We start from the raw sequence: 16,507 nt of genomic DNA on the forward strand, positions 1-16,507 counted from the left end.
CAGTCACACATCAGACCACAGAAGCATCTCCTTGACTCTACTCAGCCTCAGGTGTTCAGTACAAGGAGTTACAACACACCAGATATAAATCTTAATGAAACAATGGAGAAAAATTTCCTATCCATAATTAATATCAATTAGCTGCCAGTCTCCGTACTGTACCGGGTAAACCCAACACTGACTAACATGGAAAGGAAGTCCTGTAGAAAAGGTTACACTAAGCTACCACACTTATGATTAAAAGAAAAAGTTTATTTCTTAAAACAAAATCAAAAAACAGGAGACTGGAATACAAAAATATATATTGTATGAATACGCACTATTACTTCTCAACCTACAGCATATTGTAATATTTTAAAACTGGGCTGAGAAAAAAATCTTACAAAGGATGATACCATAAGCATCTAGTGTGAGGCAGACTTGTGGCTTAACCAAACAGACATATACCCTGAATGGTGCCAACACACTGCACCAACAGATCTGTTCTTCACATGACAAACACAGAAGCTATCAGGAAATTATGAGAAAAAGAGAAACCAAACTAAAATAAGAGAATAAAAATATTTACATCAGTGAGGAACAAACCCATAGGACTTATTGCAACATTTTCAGGCAAATTTATGCTTCTCTATCTGAGGCATTTTTGTTGAGGTGCTACCAAGATATCTTTAAAATAGAATACATAAATGACTTCAACTGATGGCAACACCATCTTAACACAATACAGCCCATTGTTTGACACCAGTATGAAGCAAACTGGTAGAAACATTATCAAAAAATCTTAATTCATTCATAGACCAATGATATTCTCTTGGACTGAAAGTAAAATGTTGGTATACAAATCAACACAAATCCACACCTGATATCAGACAGTCCCTTAACCCTCCCCGCAAAAAATTCATAATAAATAAATATCACAAATAATGTATTCAAAACTGCCACAAATGAATGTATCCTAAAACAACAGACCACACTGTGACTGTATTCTCAGAGATCTTAAACTAAATGCAACTACATAAAAACAAAGTAGTAAGGCTCTGTCAAAATACTGTTTGGAAACCAGTAGTTTTTTAACTGAAAATATGTGGTTTGGTATGACCCAGCAGTAGGCTTAGTAGTCCAACACAACAACTCCTAACACTGAGATTAAATAAATAGTTTAAACTTCTTGCCACGTGGCTGGTTTGAGGGCCAGCAATGCTAAGGTTCACTGGGCCAAAACACCAAGAAGGTCACCCCTTCCCCTGAACCATCACAGTTTCTGCCAACTTACAATCCCTTTATGGCAGGATAGATAAGAAAATTTTCTCCTCCCCTCAGCTATAAAAGAGGATTTCATACCTTCCCTGTACAGACCTGTGAGATACAAAGTCAGCAAAGAACAGGTTTGGGAATGAATTGTGAGGTGAGCTTCCTTACACCACCCCAACTACAAAGCACAATGATGGACTAAAAGAGTTAAGTTGTTCTCATATGTACACAAGGCTCTTCCTGCCATGATGTAGTTATACTAAAAAATAAATCTCCATTGTTGAGAGCTACCAAGTGCCACACACACTCTCCCGGTCTGTAACATACTAAGGTGAAGAAAGGAAACCAAGATTATGGTCCTCTCCTGAAGTATGACAACACAGTTTCCTTGGTGAGGCTCCACAGTATAATACTAGTGGCATCAAACCCCTTATTTGAAGTGCTTAAACAGTGTGATGGTAAATGAATGTGATCAACATAATAAGGCAAACTGGTCCTGAACCACCAAGCTATCAAACAGAGGTAGAGTGTATCTCTGATTTCCATGGCCTTCAAGTTCGTGATATCAATACTGTTTTCCATATGAACCTAGAAGCTGGAACCTGGAAACTCACTGTTGAAGCAACCACTGGGAGAAGAGTTCCAGTTCTCGATCTTTGGGCGAGGAGCTACTACAGTACGTTATGTGGCACTAAATCATTTATCACTGAGAGAGTGTAACCTATTGCTAGACATACCAAGTACAGTACTCTGACTAAGGCAGGTGCTGACAGGGATGTTCTACTGCAGCTCACTCACTGACGACCCATGAGCTACAAAAAAAATGATATTTCACAAAAGAGCCACCAGAGGGCAACATCAGTCTTGAAACAACACAACACACTTCATGATCCCAAGACAAATGTGTACCAAATATGAAGTGAACTGGTCCAAGAGCTTTTGTGCAATCAAGAAAGTAAACCTGCTGAAGCAAAAATTCCCTTAAACAAGAAAATATTTGTTTTGTCTAAAAATCAACAGAGATAATAGCAGGTCCCTAACACAGTATGAGTGATAAACAGTTATATGAAAGAGAAAGATTAAGTTGACAATCTAACACAAAACTAATTTGAAGTAAACTTAAAAACACTTCTCACTTTCAACTACAATATCTTCCATAATCAGTTTAACTTGTTATACTTTTCCTATTCACAAGATGAAATTGGCTATTATAATAAGGGCCCCTGAAGTAGAGAACAAAATGATTTACACAAGACCATAAACACTTGAGTCAGTAGAGAATAGCTTCACTACACTGGGTACACGACATGGAGCACACCCAGTTACCTGTACTGATCAACACTGTATTTCCTTCATTTTCTCTTTATATAACAAACATTGACCATAACTGACCACCTGTAAGGAAAAAATTTTAATACTTCCAATGGGTCATAATGTAAAACAGGTGTTATTCTGGAACCCTAATACTACACTGTACAACCTGTGTAAGTTGTCTATACACAGCAGTGTTATATACTGTACATGTGTATACTGTACCTGCAATTGTGTGATATGTCTGTGTTAATATTACCTAATGTACAGTATTTTAACATCATCTTGTGTAGGTAAGTGTATATATATGTAGGTAACTGTATATGTGTGTTATGTACATTTGTGTAGTGAAAATATACATGTCTTTTTTTTATACAGAATAAAAACATTCCATAATCAACCTGAAAACTTTGAAGAAGTAACCATTAGTTCAACTAATACCAACCCACAGACTTAAGCACACACGCACACACTCACGCACGCACACAAACAAACGTTCTTGAGCCCTAGACTAGTAAATAATGTTGTGCGTGTGTGGAGGTAAATTATCATCTTAGAAAATAATCAAAATTAATAGTATAGTAATCACAAATTCCAAACTACAGTACAACACATCACAGGGTTGGGATAATAGCCAAACCAACCGGGTAGGTGCAGCAAACAACAAACATGCTCTCTTTAAGTTTTACCTTGCACTTCCACCCAGTTCTGGAGAGGGAGAGGCCAAAGGGGCGGGCACACACCACATGGTACGCCTTGTCACACACCCCACATACGATCTCATCGCTTGGCTGTCGACACATCTGCATACCCGGTTGAGGGGGAGGGGGGGACACAGAGGGATTACTGTCATGCACCATAGCACGAAGTCAGGGCACCGAGTCAAGGATACAAGGGGGGACTCAAAATACCACAAACTGGCACTACACCAGTTCTGTGAGAGAGGGGGGGGGAAGGGGTTACCTCCAGACTGTCATTTATTAGGTGTGACCCAAGACGTAACCACAGATACATACACAATTGAGTAAGCATGCATGATCAACAGTGAGTGCATGTTCAGCCAATTAAAGTCTGTACCAATATCAGTGCTGTTAATTATGTACACAGCTGCTGAGTATCACATTGCAGAAAAATATTGAATAGAAGGTTCTTAAATTAAAACAATATTTTGTAAGAAATTATGGCTGGAGCCTTTTGAAGGTCAAAGCATATGAAAGTGTATTGAAAAATGCGGAGCATCAATATTTCTACAGAATTCTCCCGCTCTTAATACTTAATATACCCTTAATGTAAGCAGATTCTCAATGTTAAGGAGAGGTGTACCCATGAGAGGAGGCAGAATTAAAAACATCATAAGAAGTACTGTGAGACATACACAAGGAAGATCATGGTTGTATGGGTTACATCTTTTAAATGAGACTACTGTACTGTATCTGTTAGAGACTTAATAAAAAGGAGGACAAGTGATCATGCAGCACCTGATTCATTAATAGCTCTATAATATGCATTATCAGGATCATATAGAACAGGAGAATGAGAGAAGGCTCACCATCAGAGAGAGATTGTGGTAGATGTTATGCCACACATGTTACAAAGGGATAACAACATGTGGTAAAGCTACATATAAAGGGAAAACTGGACAAGAGGCTTTGAAGGGTAATGAGGGTGCAGGTGGGAAGAAAGTGCTGGAAGTTGTGGGAAGACATGTGATAATGATAAAAGTAACATGAACAGTGAAGTAAGGAATTGTACGACTGAAAGAAAAAGAATACCGTGTAGGTACTGTACATGAGTGAGTGGCTGTGTAGGAGAACAAGACAGCCTAGAGCTCTCTTTCTCTCTGCCAGCTGACCGCAATGACACCAAATCCAGACCTCACCTCCAAGTGATGAAAATTCAACTGAGATTTACAGAAATTTGCCACAGAATCACACACATTAGCTTGGCTACCACACACACAGGCTGCCTCACCAAGAAAATACAAGAGGAATATCTCAATAAACAAGATCAAAGGTAGAGAACCACAAGATCAAAGGTAGAGAACCACAAACAAACAGCGCCATTCCTCACACCTTGTAATGGTCTCTGAGAGCACCAAAAGTAAACTAGTCTGTGAAGTACAGCGAGATGAGTAAGTTTCCACAGTTTAGAGAACCTGTCCATGAAGCCTGGTCAGTTTATTTCACAGTACATTACTGTTTGCATATCTAATAACTGATGCTTATCTACCCTTTTTGGGAATAAACAAAGGTTCCACTTAACAAGACACATGTGCTCTTGAAAAGGTGTTAGTTGGGTCAAGATTTTCACTAAACAGAACCCCATCTTCCCATGTTATAACCTGTTGTTAACTCCTGCCTCAAGAATTTCAAACCAAAAATCAAAATCAAAGATATCAAACTCAAATTCTGATGTGACAATGGAAAATGTGGACAGTTTTTAGTTGCCAGATGTGAATATTTAAGCTGTTTGTAGTCTGCCCAGTACTGATGGTACAGAAAGTGAATTTGTGAGAGCACTAAACTGACTTCCCTCCCTCACTGATGGAGCATGAATACAGCCAAGACCACTACTTCTCGCTACACGCATTCTAGAAACATAATTTTGTTTAAGTAGTCTTCAATGTTTTGGGTGTCAGTATTATTTGGTTTGATCTCCTGTCATAAAACTGTAGATAAAACAATGAGTCAATTTCAGCAGACTTCCTCAACCACCCACTGACACCACCACCCCCCATCACAGACAGTTGTTGCTGCTTGAGCTGTGTTTATATACTGTACTGTACTGGAGGACTTGGGTATTCACTAATATTATCCCTAAAAATTAAGCTGTAACTAATGGGCTTCAGGTACACTACACATGTTATGTATAAGTGTCTTACAATGCACTCAGATGGGATAACACCCTGAAGCTTACATAAAACTGGCTTATAAAATCAATCCCATCAGCCACGTAATTTAGCTGTCATTATTTTCTGTCTGACATGATGGGCAAGAAATATAATAAACATACGTGTCTATTGTTCTCTTTATGGTACTGCATAAGTAAATAAATAAAACAAGAACAGAATGTAAGTTCAAATTCAATATAACTAAAAGCTAGCAACCAGCCCAGCAAGTGATCAGTTTTCAGTTAAAATTTTGCTTTTCAAATTAAAAAGAAATTATGTACTAATTGAATTTTTATACCACAAAAGGTAATAAAACCAATTCTTATAAACTAGTTATTTCATTGTTAAGTGGGACCTTACTTAAGCCTTCTCACCAGGTTCAATGTGGCAGGCATGTTTGTATGTGTCTGTTTCATGAATTACACACAAAACAATAAGAAATGTCTGACCTTGTGCTCTGACTTTTTACTCCAAAGAAGATTATCTAAAATAACAAAATTACTTCAGAAAAAAGTCCTTCATATGCCAACTGGTGTCACTACTAGTAAGGATGCAGACCAATGATCCTGAATTGTAAGTGAATATCAAAATTAGACCCATGGAAGAGCTCTGAGTAAAGATAGATTAGTGCATACAGAAGAAGAAATAAAATACTTGAAAAGGGGATATGAATGTAGGTAATACATGCAGGTGAAATTCCTTAATGAAGATTCCATTATGGTACAAAGCAGGAACTTTCAGATATACAGTACAGTGTTTGCCCTAAATATACTGTACTGTATACAAAAATAATACATTAAAAGAGGTGAGTGGCTTTTTATTAATGAGAGTTGTATGACTAGATTTACAGTATATAAGCCAAGAGGTGAGAGGCACTCCTGGGGTAATATACTGTTTAATGAGGTTACAGGTTTCTCTAAGTTCAAATTCTTTTTTGTCATGTTGATGAAAGGAATTGAGGAGAAAACTGGCAAAATGTTACATTGTGTAATATCATGACAAGTTGTACAGTGAATGGCAGACATAAATTAGTCAAGAATAGATCCTGATCTTAGACATACAAGCATGAGTTTTGTATATAACAGATCCGTATATCATGATATAATACAGCGAGTTTCACTGCAGTAGTTTTTCTAGAAACATAGATACAGTACAGACAAAGCTATTCACTGAAGGCATCTGATCTCTACTATAACTAACTTTGAGCAAGTCATCATTAACTGTTTAAGCCCAGCATCCTTTGATGATAACAAAAATGTGTTGTTGATTTATTTCAAGAGTTTCACCATTTACGAAGATGCAAAACAAACATGAAATTCTTGACAGACAAAATATATATATATATATATATATATATATATATATATATATATATATATATATATATATATATATATATATATATATATATATATATATATATATATATATATATATATATATATATATACAGGTATATATATATATATATATATATCACTGATGTAGGCGGTCACAATAGTGTATAATTATAGGCAAAACAATATAGATAAAAATTTGGAGATCTTATGATGTTGAGTGGTGGGGGTGATGCAGTCTGTATGTGGGCCCTCAAACACTGAACCATCAACAAGACCAAGGGTGAGGCCTTTGTCTCCTCACTCAAGAAACTAACCATGACCTTAGGCATTGAAAACTGCTACAGTACAAGAAAGGACATATTTTTTCCATGTACACTCGCTCCAAACAAGTAGAATTACGATTTTCTGTGAGACAATATGACACAACGGATGGGGAATTTTGACAACCCTACCGAGACAACAGGAGTCGTGGTGTTCATTTTGAAATTCACGGGACGCCTCCGTAAAGATACTTTTTGGAGCGAGTGTACGAGGAAAGAAAGACAGAACAACTGCAGGTCTAAGAAAACTCATATCTTGAAAAGGTGATGATGAGAGAAGGGTTGATAAGTGATTGAATAAAGAAATACAAAGTTTAGATGGTACTTGTGGAAATATTAAAGCCACAGGTGATGAAAAAATAAGAATACTTTCCTAATTCCATGACTAAGTTGGCCCATAGGAAAAATGGTAATGGTTGTTGTGTAAATATTAAATCTATGGTGGAATAAGCAAGTTTAATAAGAGAGACTTGTTAGTAAGGAACAGTACCATTTGTACAAGATGGGTCATACTGCACAGTATATATAAAAGACCATAGAGCTAGGCCTAGTGCCAACTGACAGCATTCACTAATTCATTTCAAATTTAAAAGAGGAATATAAACTAACATGTTCAATCACCTTCACATGATTACACCAAGATCTCTAAGAAACTACAGTACAGAATGTCAGGTGTTGGTGTCTTATCCAACAGCAGTGTTCAGGTAACTCTCCTTGAAGCCTCAAGTAGCAATATGTACAACTCTAGGTAGGTGTTAACAGAGTCTATAACACAACAACATACTGTACTGGAAGGAACAACAAAACTACAAGACTACATCTTTACTACAGCACACCCAAGAGACAAGATTCTTCCTATTAATCTAAATGATACCAGCAAGTGGTCAGTGATAAACATATAACTCCTGCTCCTTACCTGACACATTTTGCAGTCTGGACACTGCCATCCTGCCCGTACAGCCGAGGTGGCCGTGACCGGTGGCTTGAGACAGAGGCCGTGGTAGTGGTTGCCACAAGAAGAACAGAAGAGAAGGGAACTCTCGGGAGACGAGTGTTCACACACCATACATGCCATGTCCACTACTAACAAAATAAATAAGTTTGGCTTTAGTAACAATACTTGAAGAAATATTGAAATATTTTACACAATTTAAAAAATGTCAACTTTGTTTCATTTATTCATTCTTTATCTAATGCAGGATCCTAAAAAATATCTGTAGAAGGTTACTTCATAAAAGGAGGAGGAACAACTCAAAGACCAAAAGCCCTGAGGTCAGGTCAGGTCAGGTTAGGGGAGGGATATAGAGTTTGAATTATAAACACAAAACTTATTCACACAGTTATAAAATGTTCTCTGTAAGTGTACAGTATGATCTGATTTCATTAAATAAATCCCAAATTTGCCGGGGTTTATGGAGAACATCCCAGTTCATGTATAGAAGGTAATACTGTAGCTTCACTCATTTTAAGAACCCGGTTTAAGATGATGACAACTACAAGATACTGATGTCATGTTCCCTGGAGACACATTTCTCTACTTACACAAGTCTTTGCTCTTGTCTGCATGGGGAGGGCAAACCATCGCTACAGACTTAAGATCCATAGAAGCTCCAACATTCATTGCACACGGAAAATGGTAATATCTCTGACAGCCAGACACCTACAGTAGAGTAAAGGGAATAAAGAATATTATAAAAAAACGTTTGTTTCATGTTGCTGTGTGAAATAAAAAAATATATCCCAGTAATACTGATTCATGGAATGTTCTTTATGAGTAAAATGATAACTTATAATTTTCAAGAATGGAATACACAATGAGGGACTAAGAGACAATGAGAGTTTCTACTATTATGAAATATTGTACAAAAAAATAAACCCTTTAAGGAAAATTCCATCCATAAAATTGACAACCAAGAATAATTTCAGAGTTAATGCAATGTTCTCATATACGGTCGACAGCCTTAGCATATGTTAGTTGGGGAATCAAGAAACCCAAATTGTCAAAGTACACTCCCTCTCTGACACCTAGATAGAAAACTGAGCAGTATTGTACTTCATTTCCTAGAACCATCATGAACCGCCCATTTGAACTATTCCATCCTGTAAGCTTTTCAGTATAAAAACTATAATACTCACCATCATGTTAAACCAAGACACAGACATAATAAAGAAGTTTTTCCTTTATCATACAATCCCAGAAATGACAGATTCTACCACACTAATAGTATTTCTCTGGTGGTGGTGGTGGTGGTGGTGGTGGTGGTGGTGGTGGTGGTGATGATGATGATGATGATGATGATGATGATGATGATGATGATGATGATGATGATGATGATGATGATGATGATGATGATGATGATGATGATGATGATGGTCATTAAACATACCAACACAGCCCCTACCTTGCATGGAAGAGTAGCACCAAATTTCTTACAGTGCACACATCTCTGACTTGCTCCCGTAACGACAGCACAGTCGACTGAACTGACCGTATCGTCGTTTGTCAGCTCAACAGCAGACGACCAGAGCGCACACATATAATGAACAAAGCAGTGGCCTGAAATGTTAAATATAGCGGACTTAACATCTTAAAACATTACATTTAATTATATACCAAGAGTGATCAGTTATTCTTTGGTGTTCACAGTCTCTCAATATCTGTTCTTGTATAATGTCATAACTGAACCATTTCCATTCTACTACCATTAATTGACATAATGTTACCCACTACCATTTCCCTCTCCTCTGTCTCATCCGTCCACCTGTTTCAAATGTTGTGCTCAGTTCATTCCCAGTTGTGTCATCCACCTGCTATTTTCATTGGCTAATTCATCATACTGTATGCCATTTGGAGATTAAAAAAAAGCTACACAAAAAATGGAAGAAATAGTACACTAAGGTCCCCCCCCCCAAAAAAAAAACAGTGGTAAAAGGCTGTAAAGACATTCTGGAACCTCATAAAGAAATCAGATTGAACAAGAATTAGAACTCACCTGATGGTTCAAATAGTGTGGCTATACTCGGCTGTTCCTGGTGGCCAACGAGAGAAATTTCATCCACTGGCTCCGGTAAAGCTTCTCCCACTTGTTTTCTCGGTGATTTTCCCTTGTCCCTGAGGAATTAAAGCGATGTACTGTACACTGACTCACTCCACCGCACTATATCAGACAGGAGGTAATGCAGTGTTTAGCGGGAAGGAAAAGCAAGAACAGGGAGAAGAGAAGGGCATGTGAACAAACTGTAAGAAAGGAGAGACAAAAGAAGAGAGCAGTTCTGGTGAGGCGGTAAGAAAAATTGGTTGGTAGTGTGTGAAAGAAAGAAACCAAGATGACTCACTTGAACGGTGTATGGTTAGTTTTGAACTTTTTAGACGTGGGTGACTCTTGTGGATTATCATCCGACGGTGACATTATCTTCTCCGGTAGGGTGTAGCCCGGAGTGGGATCGTGTCTAATTAACTCCCCCTGGCCAAGCTGACTCTGCTCCCCGAGGCAACACAGGGCACAAACTCGTCCCGGCCTGCAAGGAAATAATGGCATCATAAAAACAATTATAAAAACAAGTACAATACAGTTCATAGATGCAAATTGTTCTTTTTTTTTCCTCAATACATCCAAGACATTTTCAACTTCCTAGTCACATTACAAAGGTCACTAAGGACCAGAGGCTGCTCAAGTGTGTAGCTCATCTAAACAGACAAAGGGGAGCAGTCTTTGTTAAGTCCATCAAAACTGATTACACACAAAAGTACATTCTTTGTCACAGGTTCATTATTTAAGGTTGGTGGTAATAGAGGATTTGAAGTTATAAAGTCCAACATGTTAAGTTTGGTAAGAGGATCGTGTTAATGTGGGTATTATTCAACGCTCACCACTTGTCCTGGTACGTGGGTGCCATAAACATGTCGTCCTGAGCGTAGGCCTCGTCGTCCAGAGGTAGAGGCGAGTCATCCCCAGTCAGCCCTCCTCTCTCCTCCAGGGACATGCTGTGTGTAAGGCGACGCCCACCACGACCTCGCCTGAAAGCACGCATTGTTAGCTGCATCAACGAGTACAGTACTGTTCAGGTCAGTCATAAAGAATATTGTGTTTCCAATCTGGGGAATTACTTTTCTCAACTTAAAACTTTTTAGTAAGTACAGGATCACATATTTTATAACTAACAAGACAATCAGATTTATGCACTAGAGCCAGAGTGCAACAGGTCTGATGTTAATAGTTATTGTAAATAAAATAAAGAACAAAATGAACAGCTTTTAAATCTTAGCCTATCTCTTACAGGGCCAAGATGAGTACAGTACAGTGTCATGTATTACCAACAGTCTGCTAACACTGATCTGATCCAGCTGTTCCCTGTGATACAGTTGCAGAGATGTGTTTCTACACCCTGTGGTAACCCATGTCTCCAAACGGCCAACCTATACGACCTATAGCAAACCTATCCACCAATCACGTCCGTCGTTACCTGACCAATACCCATTCATTCATAAATGATGGTATTGTAGTGGATATTTCCCCTACAACTACAACTGCCGTTTGTCGCTGACCAGCCGATCCCTTGTCGAGTTCCCCAGCCAAAGCCTCGTGGTCTGACAGAGCGGAGTCGGCTATCAAGCCACTCCTACCTCCGCTATATAAGCTCTCAACCTCCCCGTGAACTCCCGCCTTCTACCTACAGTCCCGTAACACGCAACACCTCCTCTGAGCAAGTTCCTCACCAACCAGCTCCCTCAGCAAGCTCCTCACCCAACAGGACCTCTGAGCAAGCTTCTAACCATGCAGCAACTTCCCAGCACCAAACTGCACTGTACATTCAATATAATATATATACAGAAAATACATTGTGAGTTTCCTTTCTCCAACCCATCCTGAGTGTGAGACCACATCAGGAAACCTCACAGTACTACTACGGTGACGGTGCCGTTTGAAGACACGTTACCACAAGGAATGTAGGAACACATTACCACAACTGTAAAAGTCTAAATTGAAGAAGAAATACAATTTATATCAAGCTACAGTACAGAGAGTAATCTTCACCAACACAAACACCATTATACTTATAAACTTGCTAAATGTCATTCAAACTTTTCTAATAACCTCGATAAATCGGACTAATTGGGGCAGACCACAGTCCAAAAAAAACACGAATATAAGGGGGGGGTGGAGATAACACTGTTTATCTGAACTCTTTAAAGAAAGTCAGTGATGTTATTACTGTACTTCAACAACTAAGGTGTATAACAAGGTTATTAAAAGAATATTACATCAACAATAAAAAAAACTATGAAACATAACTCTCTGGGTTGAAAATGAGTCATTTAAGTCTGGTTGTGACCGAGATGATTGTTATTTACTGTAAAGTGTTATATGTAAGTAACCACAGAATTTGTCTTATGAATAAACTGTACAGTACTATAAAGATAAGAACACATAAGTGGAAGACAAGTGTTTATCTGGGTAGGTGGCTCCCTCCCCCTCACAAGATTCCTTTAGCATGTCTTTGTGCAATTTCACCACAATTCTCATATAATTTAAGATCATTTGGTGCCAGGTTGATAAAATATTATCCTAAAAGAATCAGCTTTCCTGAAAAGAGAATCCCACACTGAACATAAGTTATTTCATACTCATTTGTTTACAAAGAACAAACAGCTGATTGGCTTACCACAATGTGTCTTCAACACTTAGTAATTAATACAGTACAGTTGTGTATTTATCATCACTTAATAAATAATATTGCAGTGCATTTAGTATCATTTAATAAATATAATTGTGTATTTATCATCAGTTAATCAGTAATATTGTACTGTACAGTATTATACATCTGCATATACGTACCCTAAGTGTACAAGTAGTCAAACTGAGTCACCATAATAAATATCGTTGTTAGGAAGGTGTCTTCATCTCAAACATTATACAGTGTGTTATAGTGACCCCTGTTGTAAGCTGGTCTGCAGAAAGTTCTCACACGAATGCATCTTGAGTAAACAACCTTCTGATACAGCTAATCCTTTTATTTTCAAGTCATATTACTAATTACACACAGTACCTATTGTATTTTTTCTCTATTAATGAAGATGTTATATTAATCATGATGAACCATAAACTATAAGAGGCCGATTATACGAGAATATACTACTGAATCAATAAACAAACAAACCTGATAAATGTGGCAACACCTAATAAGGCCCAGTCTGCTTACATACCGAAGTGTCTTAGTAGGCCTATAGCAAATCTGATTAGATCACTGTACAGTATTCAGTAAGTGTGGTTCATTTCATAAGATTTTTTTTTTTTAATCTTCCCCTTTTTTTGTGTGTGTATTTCTGGTGACCAGAGCATCTCAAGAGTCCAAAAAAAGCAAATTCCGCTACATTGAAGTCTGATTTATCGAGGCTTTACTGTACACTTGTAATTATCTACATTTATGTACATGTTACAGTACTGTCTCTCACAATTGCTGTGCCAGTAAAGCTTTTAAGAAACAGTTAATGAAACTTACAAGCCACCAAGTCTCTTGATTTTCATTCCTTTTCGCACCTGGAAAGTGCCACTTCTTGATGGACTGAGAGGCATCCCCTTGGAACGACCACGGATCTTGGGTATAGTTACAACTCCACTTCGACTACAAGGGACCTGTACTGGAACTAATGGTATGGTCGGCATCATGTCTGGTCCAAGAATTCCTCTACTGATTGATGAAACAGCATCACTAGATAAAGCAGATGATGTTGAAGTTGTAGTTCTGGAGAGAGTGGAGAATGCTATGGAGGTGTGATTAGATACAGAACATGAAGATGATGATGAAGGAGAGTGGGACGATCTCTGTTGAGCTGCAGTGGCTTTTGTGATTGTTATAGAAGAGCTGGATGGCAAAGAGGCCAGAAGGAGAGGCTGGTCCACCTCCATCTTCTCTTCTATTTCACCTCCTAAGTTTGTCGATGCAGGACCTGAAACAATGCAAGACAAATGAACGATCAGAACATTATTATTCATGAAGCTACAGTATGTTGTTTCTAATGAGACCTGACACTACAGCTGGCAATGATCTGCTCCCAAAACTGTCACCAACCAACCAAGGCCTTTAACCCACAAGTCATCAACTGGTTTCCCCAAGACATTTCTTACGTCTTCATGTAAAAAGGTGAAAAATCTCCAGGCCGAGAATATTAACACTACACCCACTGTACATTGACACTGTAGCACATTCTTTGAGAGTTTTCTAGTTCTACAATTACATCCCTCATCCCCCTGGTCATATACTGTAAACACTAAGGGACAGTGCCAACCCCCTGGTCATATACTGTAAACACTAAGGGACAGTGTCAACCCTCTGGTCATATACTGTAAACACTAAGGGACAGTGTCAACCCCCTGGTCATATACTGTAAACACTAAGGGACAGTACCAACCCCTGGTCATATACTGTAAACACTAAGGGACAGTGTCAACCCCCTGGTCATATACTGTAAACACTAAGGGACAGTACCAACCCCCTGGTCATATACTGTAAACACTAAGGGACAGTGTCAACCTCCTGGTCATATACTGTAAACACTAAGGGACAGTACCAACCCCCTGGTCATATACTGTAAACACTAAGGGACAGTGTCAACCTCCTGGTCATATACTGTAAACACTAAGGGACAGTACCAACCCCCTGGTCATATACTGTAAACACTAAGGGACAGTGTCAACCTCCTGGTCATATACTGTAAACACTAAGGGACAGTACCAACCCCCTGGTCATATACTGTAAACACTAAGGGACAGTGTCAACCTCCTGGTCATATACTGTAAACACTAAGGGACAGTACCAACCCCCTGGTCATATACTGTAAACACTAAGGGACAGTGTCAACCCCCTGGTCATATACTGTAAACACTAAGGGACAGTACCAACCCCCTGGTCATATACTGTAAACACTAAGGGACAGTGTCAACCCCCTGGTCATATACTGTAAACACTAAGGGACAGTACCAACCCCCTGGTCATATACTGTAAACACTAAGGGACAGTGCCAACCCCCTGGTCATATACTGTAAACACTAAGGGACAGTACCAACCCCCTGGTCATATACTGTAAACACTAAGGGACAGTGCCAACCCCCTGGTCATATACTGTAAACACTAAGGGACAGTGTCAACCCCCTGGTCATATACTGTAAACACTAAGGGACAGTACCAACCCCCTGGTCATATACCGTAAACACTAAGGGACAGTACCAACCCCCTGGTCATATACCGTAAACACTAAGGGACAGTGTCAACCCTGTAATGATTGTTTGTCAGACCAAAGCTTACAGCCTGGAATTATGTCACATGTAACAGCAAGCACTACAGACCTCGTGGCACCATCACATCCCGGATTGACACACCTCAGGTCGACCCTAGGGACTTGACTTCGTCCGCTAATGACGTGAGTTAGCCGGGTGACCTACAAACCGCACCTAACCAAGACACCTGGGCAGGACGGCACCTGCACACAGCCGCCCAGACCTGACACTAGGGAACCAGAATTCTCACCACCACTCGATCAGCTCTACCCGGCGTCATGACCTGAGTAATTCAAGGACCCGCTAATTAGCCAGCACTCCTGTTGACCCGACAACCCGGTCAAGACACACCCAGTTCAGTAGGAGAGGTCACCCCCCGGCTCGACTAATATATAGGGGCTGGAGCTCCTCTCACCAGAGAGAGTGTCTGTAACCAGGAAGGGCCAGCTACCAGGTCCCCGAGTCCCGCTCGAGAGAAGACCGCCATTAAGTGTGCCGAAGTCTCAACCCAGGTCCATCGACAAAGTGCTGTCAACTCCACGTGTAACAGTAAGTGCTGGCTGTGTAGTCTGTGGAAGTGCAGTGATCCCGAACCTCCCCAACGATCGACTTAGTGAAGTGCCCATTCTAGTTGTGAGGTTAGGTTATACGAGAATACCATAGTATCATAAATTGTGTACGAACCCCCCTATTAATCCCCCCTACTGAACTAGTAAAATAAAGCTGTAACACGCATTGGTGTTTTATATACTACACTTGTACTGTGCCTGTGTTAATATACAGTGTTGACATCACACCCTCGAGACACGCTACCATTTCCTCTCGCTATAATACTCTACTACTATAAGCTCCTAACTTACCTCTTCATGTGAGATTTTGTCTCATTACAACCCCCTGGTCATATACTGTAAACACTAAGGGACAGTGTAAACCCCCTGGTCATATACTGTAAACACTAAGGGACAGTACCAACCCCCTGGTCATATACTGTAAACACTGAGGGACAGTGTCAACCCCCTGGTCATATACTGTAAACACTAAGGGACAGTGTCAACCCCCTGGTCATATACCGTAAACACTAAGGGACAGTGTCAACCCCCTGGTCATATACTGTAAACA

The 16,507-nt window shown here is 39.4% G+C and overlaps 1 protein-coding gene across 1 annotated transcript in view; it reads right to left on the bottom strand.

Moving 5' to 3' along the window:
* LOC121875636 (histone-lysine N-methyltransferase 2C-like) overlaps positions 1–16,507 on the bottom strand; it is a gene marked incomplete in the record, with an annotated part of 92,316 nt that overhangs the window by 55,735 nt on the left and 20,074 nt on the right. Inside the window, 8 exon segments of the mRNA XM_042380247.1 lie at positions 3,252–3,365; positions 8,029–8,195; positions 8,655–8,772; positions 9,515–9,669; positions 10,106–10,224; positions 10,449–10,631; positions 10,984–11,130; positions 13,614–14,061. Of these exon segments, the coding sequence (XP_042236181.1) occupies positions 3,252–3,365; positions 8,029–8,195; positions 8,655–8,772; positions 9,515–9,669; positions 10,106–10,224; positions 10,449–10,631; positions 10,984–11,130; positions 13,614–14,061 (1,451 nt within the window).

Source organism: Homarus americanus, unplaced genomic scaffold, assembly GCF_018991925.1.
Source record: "Homarus americanus isolate GMGI-L3 unplaced genomic scaffold, GMGI_Hamer_2.0 scaffold22250, whole genome shotgun sequence".
Lineage (NCBI taxonomy): Eukaryota > Metazoa > Arthropoda > Malacostraca > Decapoda > Nephropidae > Homarus > Homarus americanus.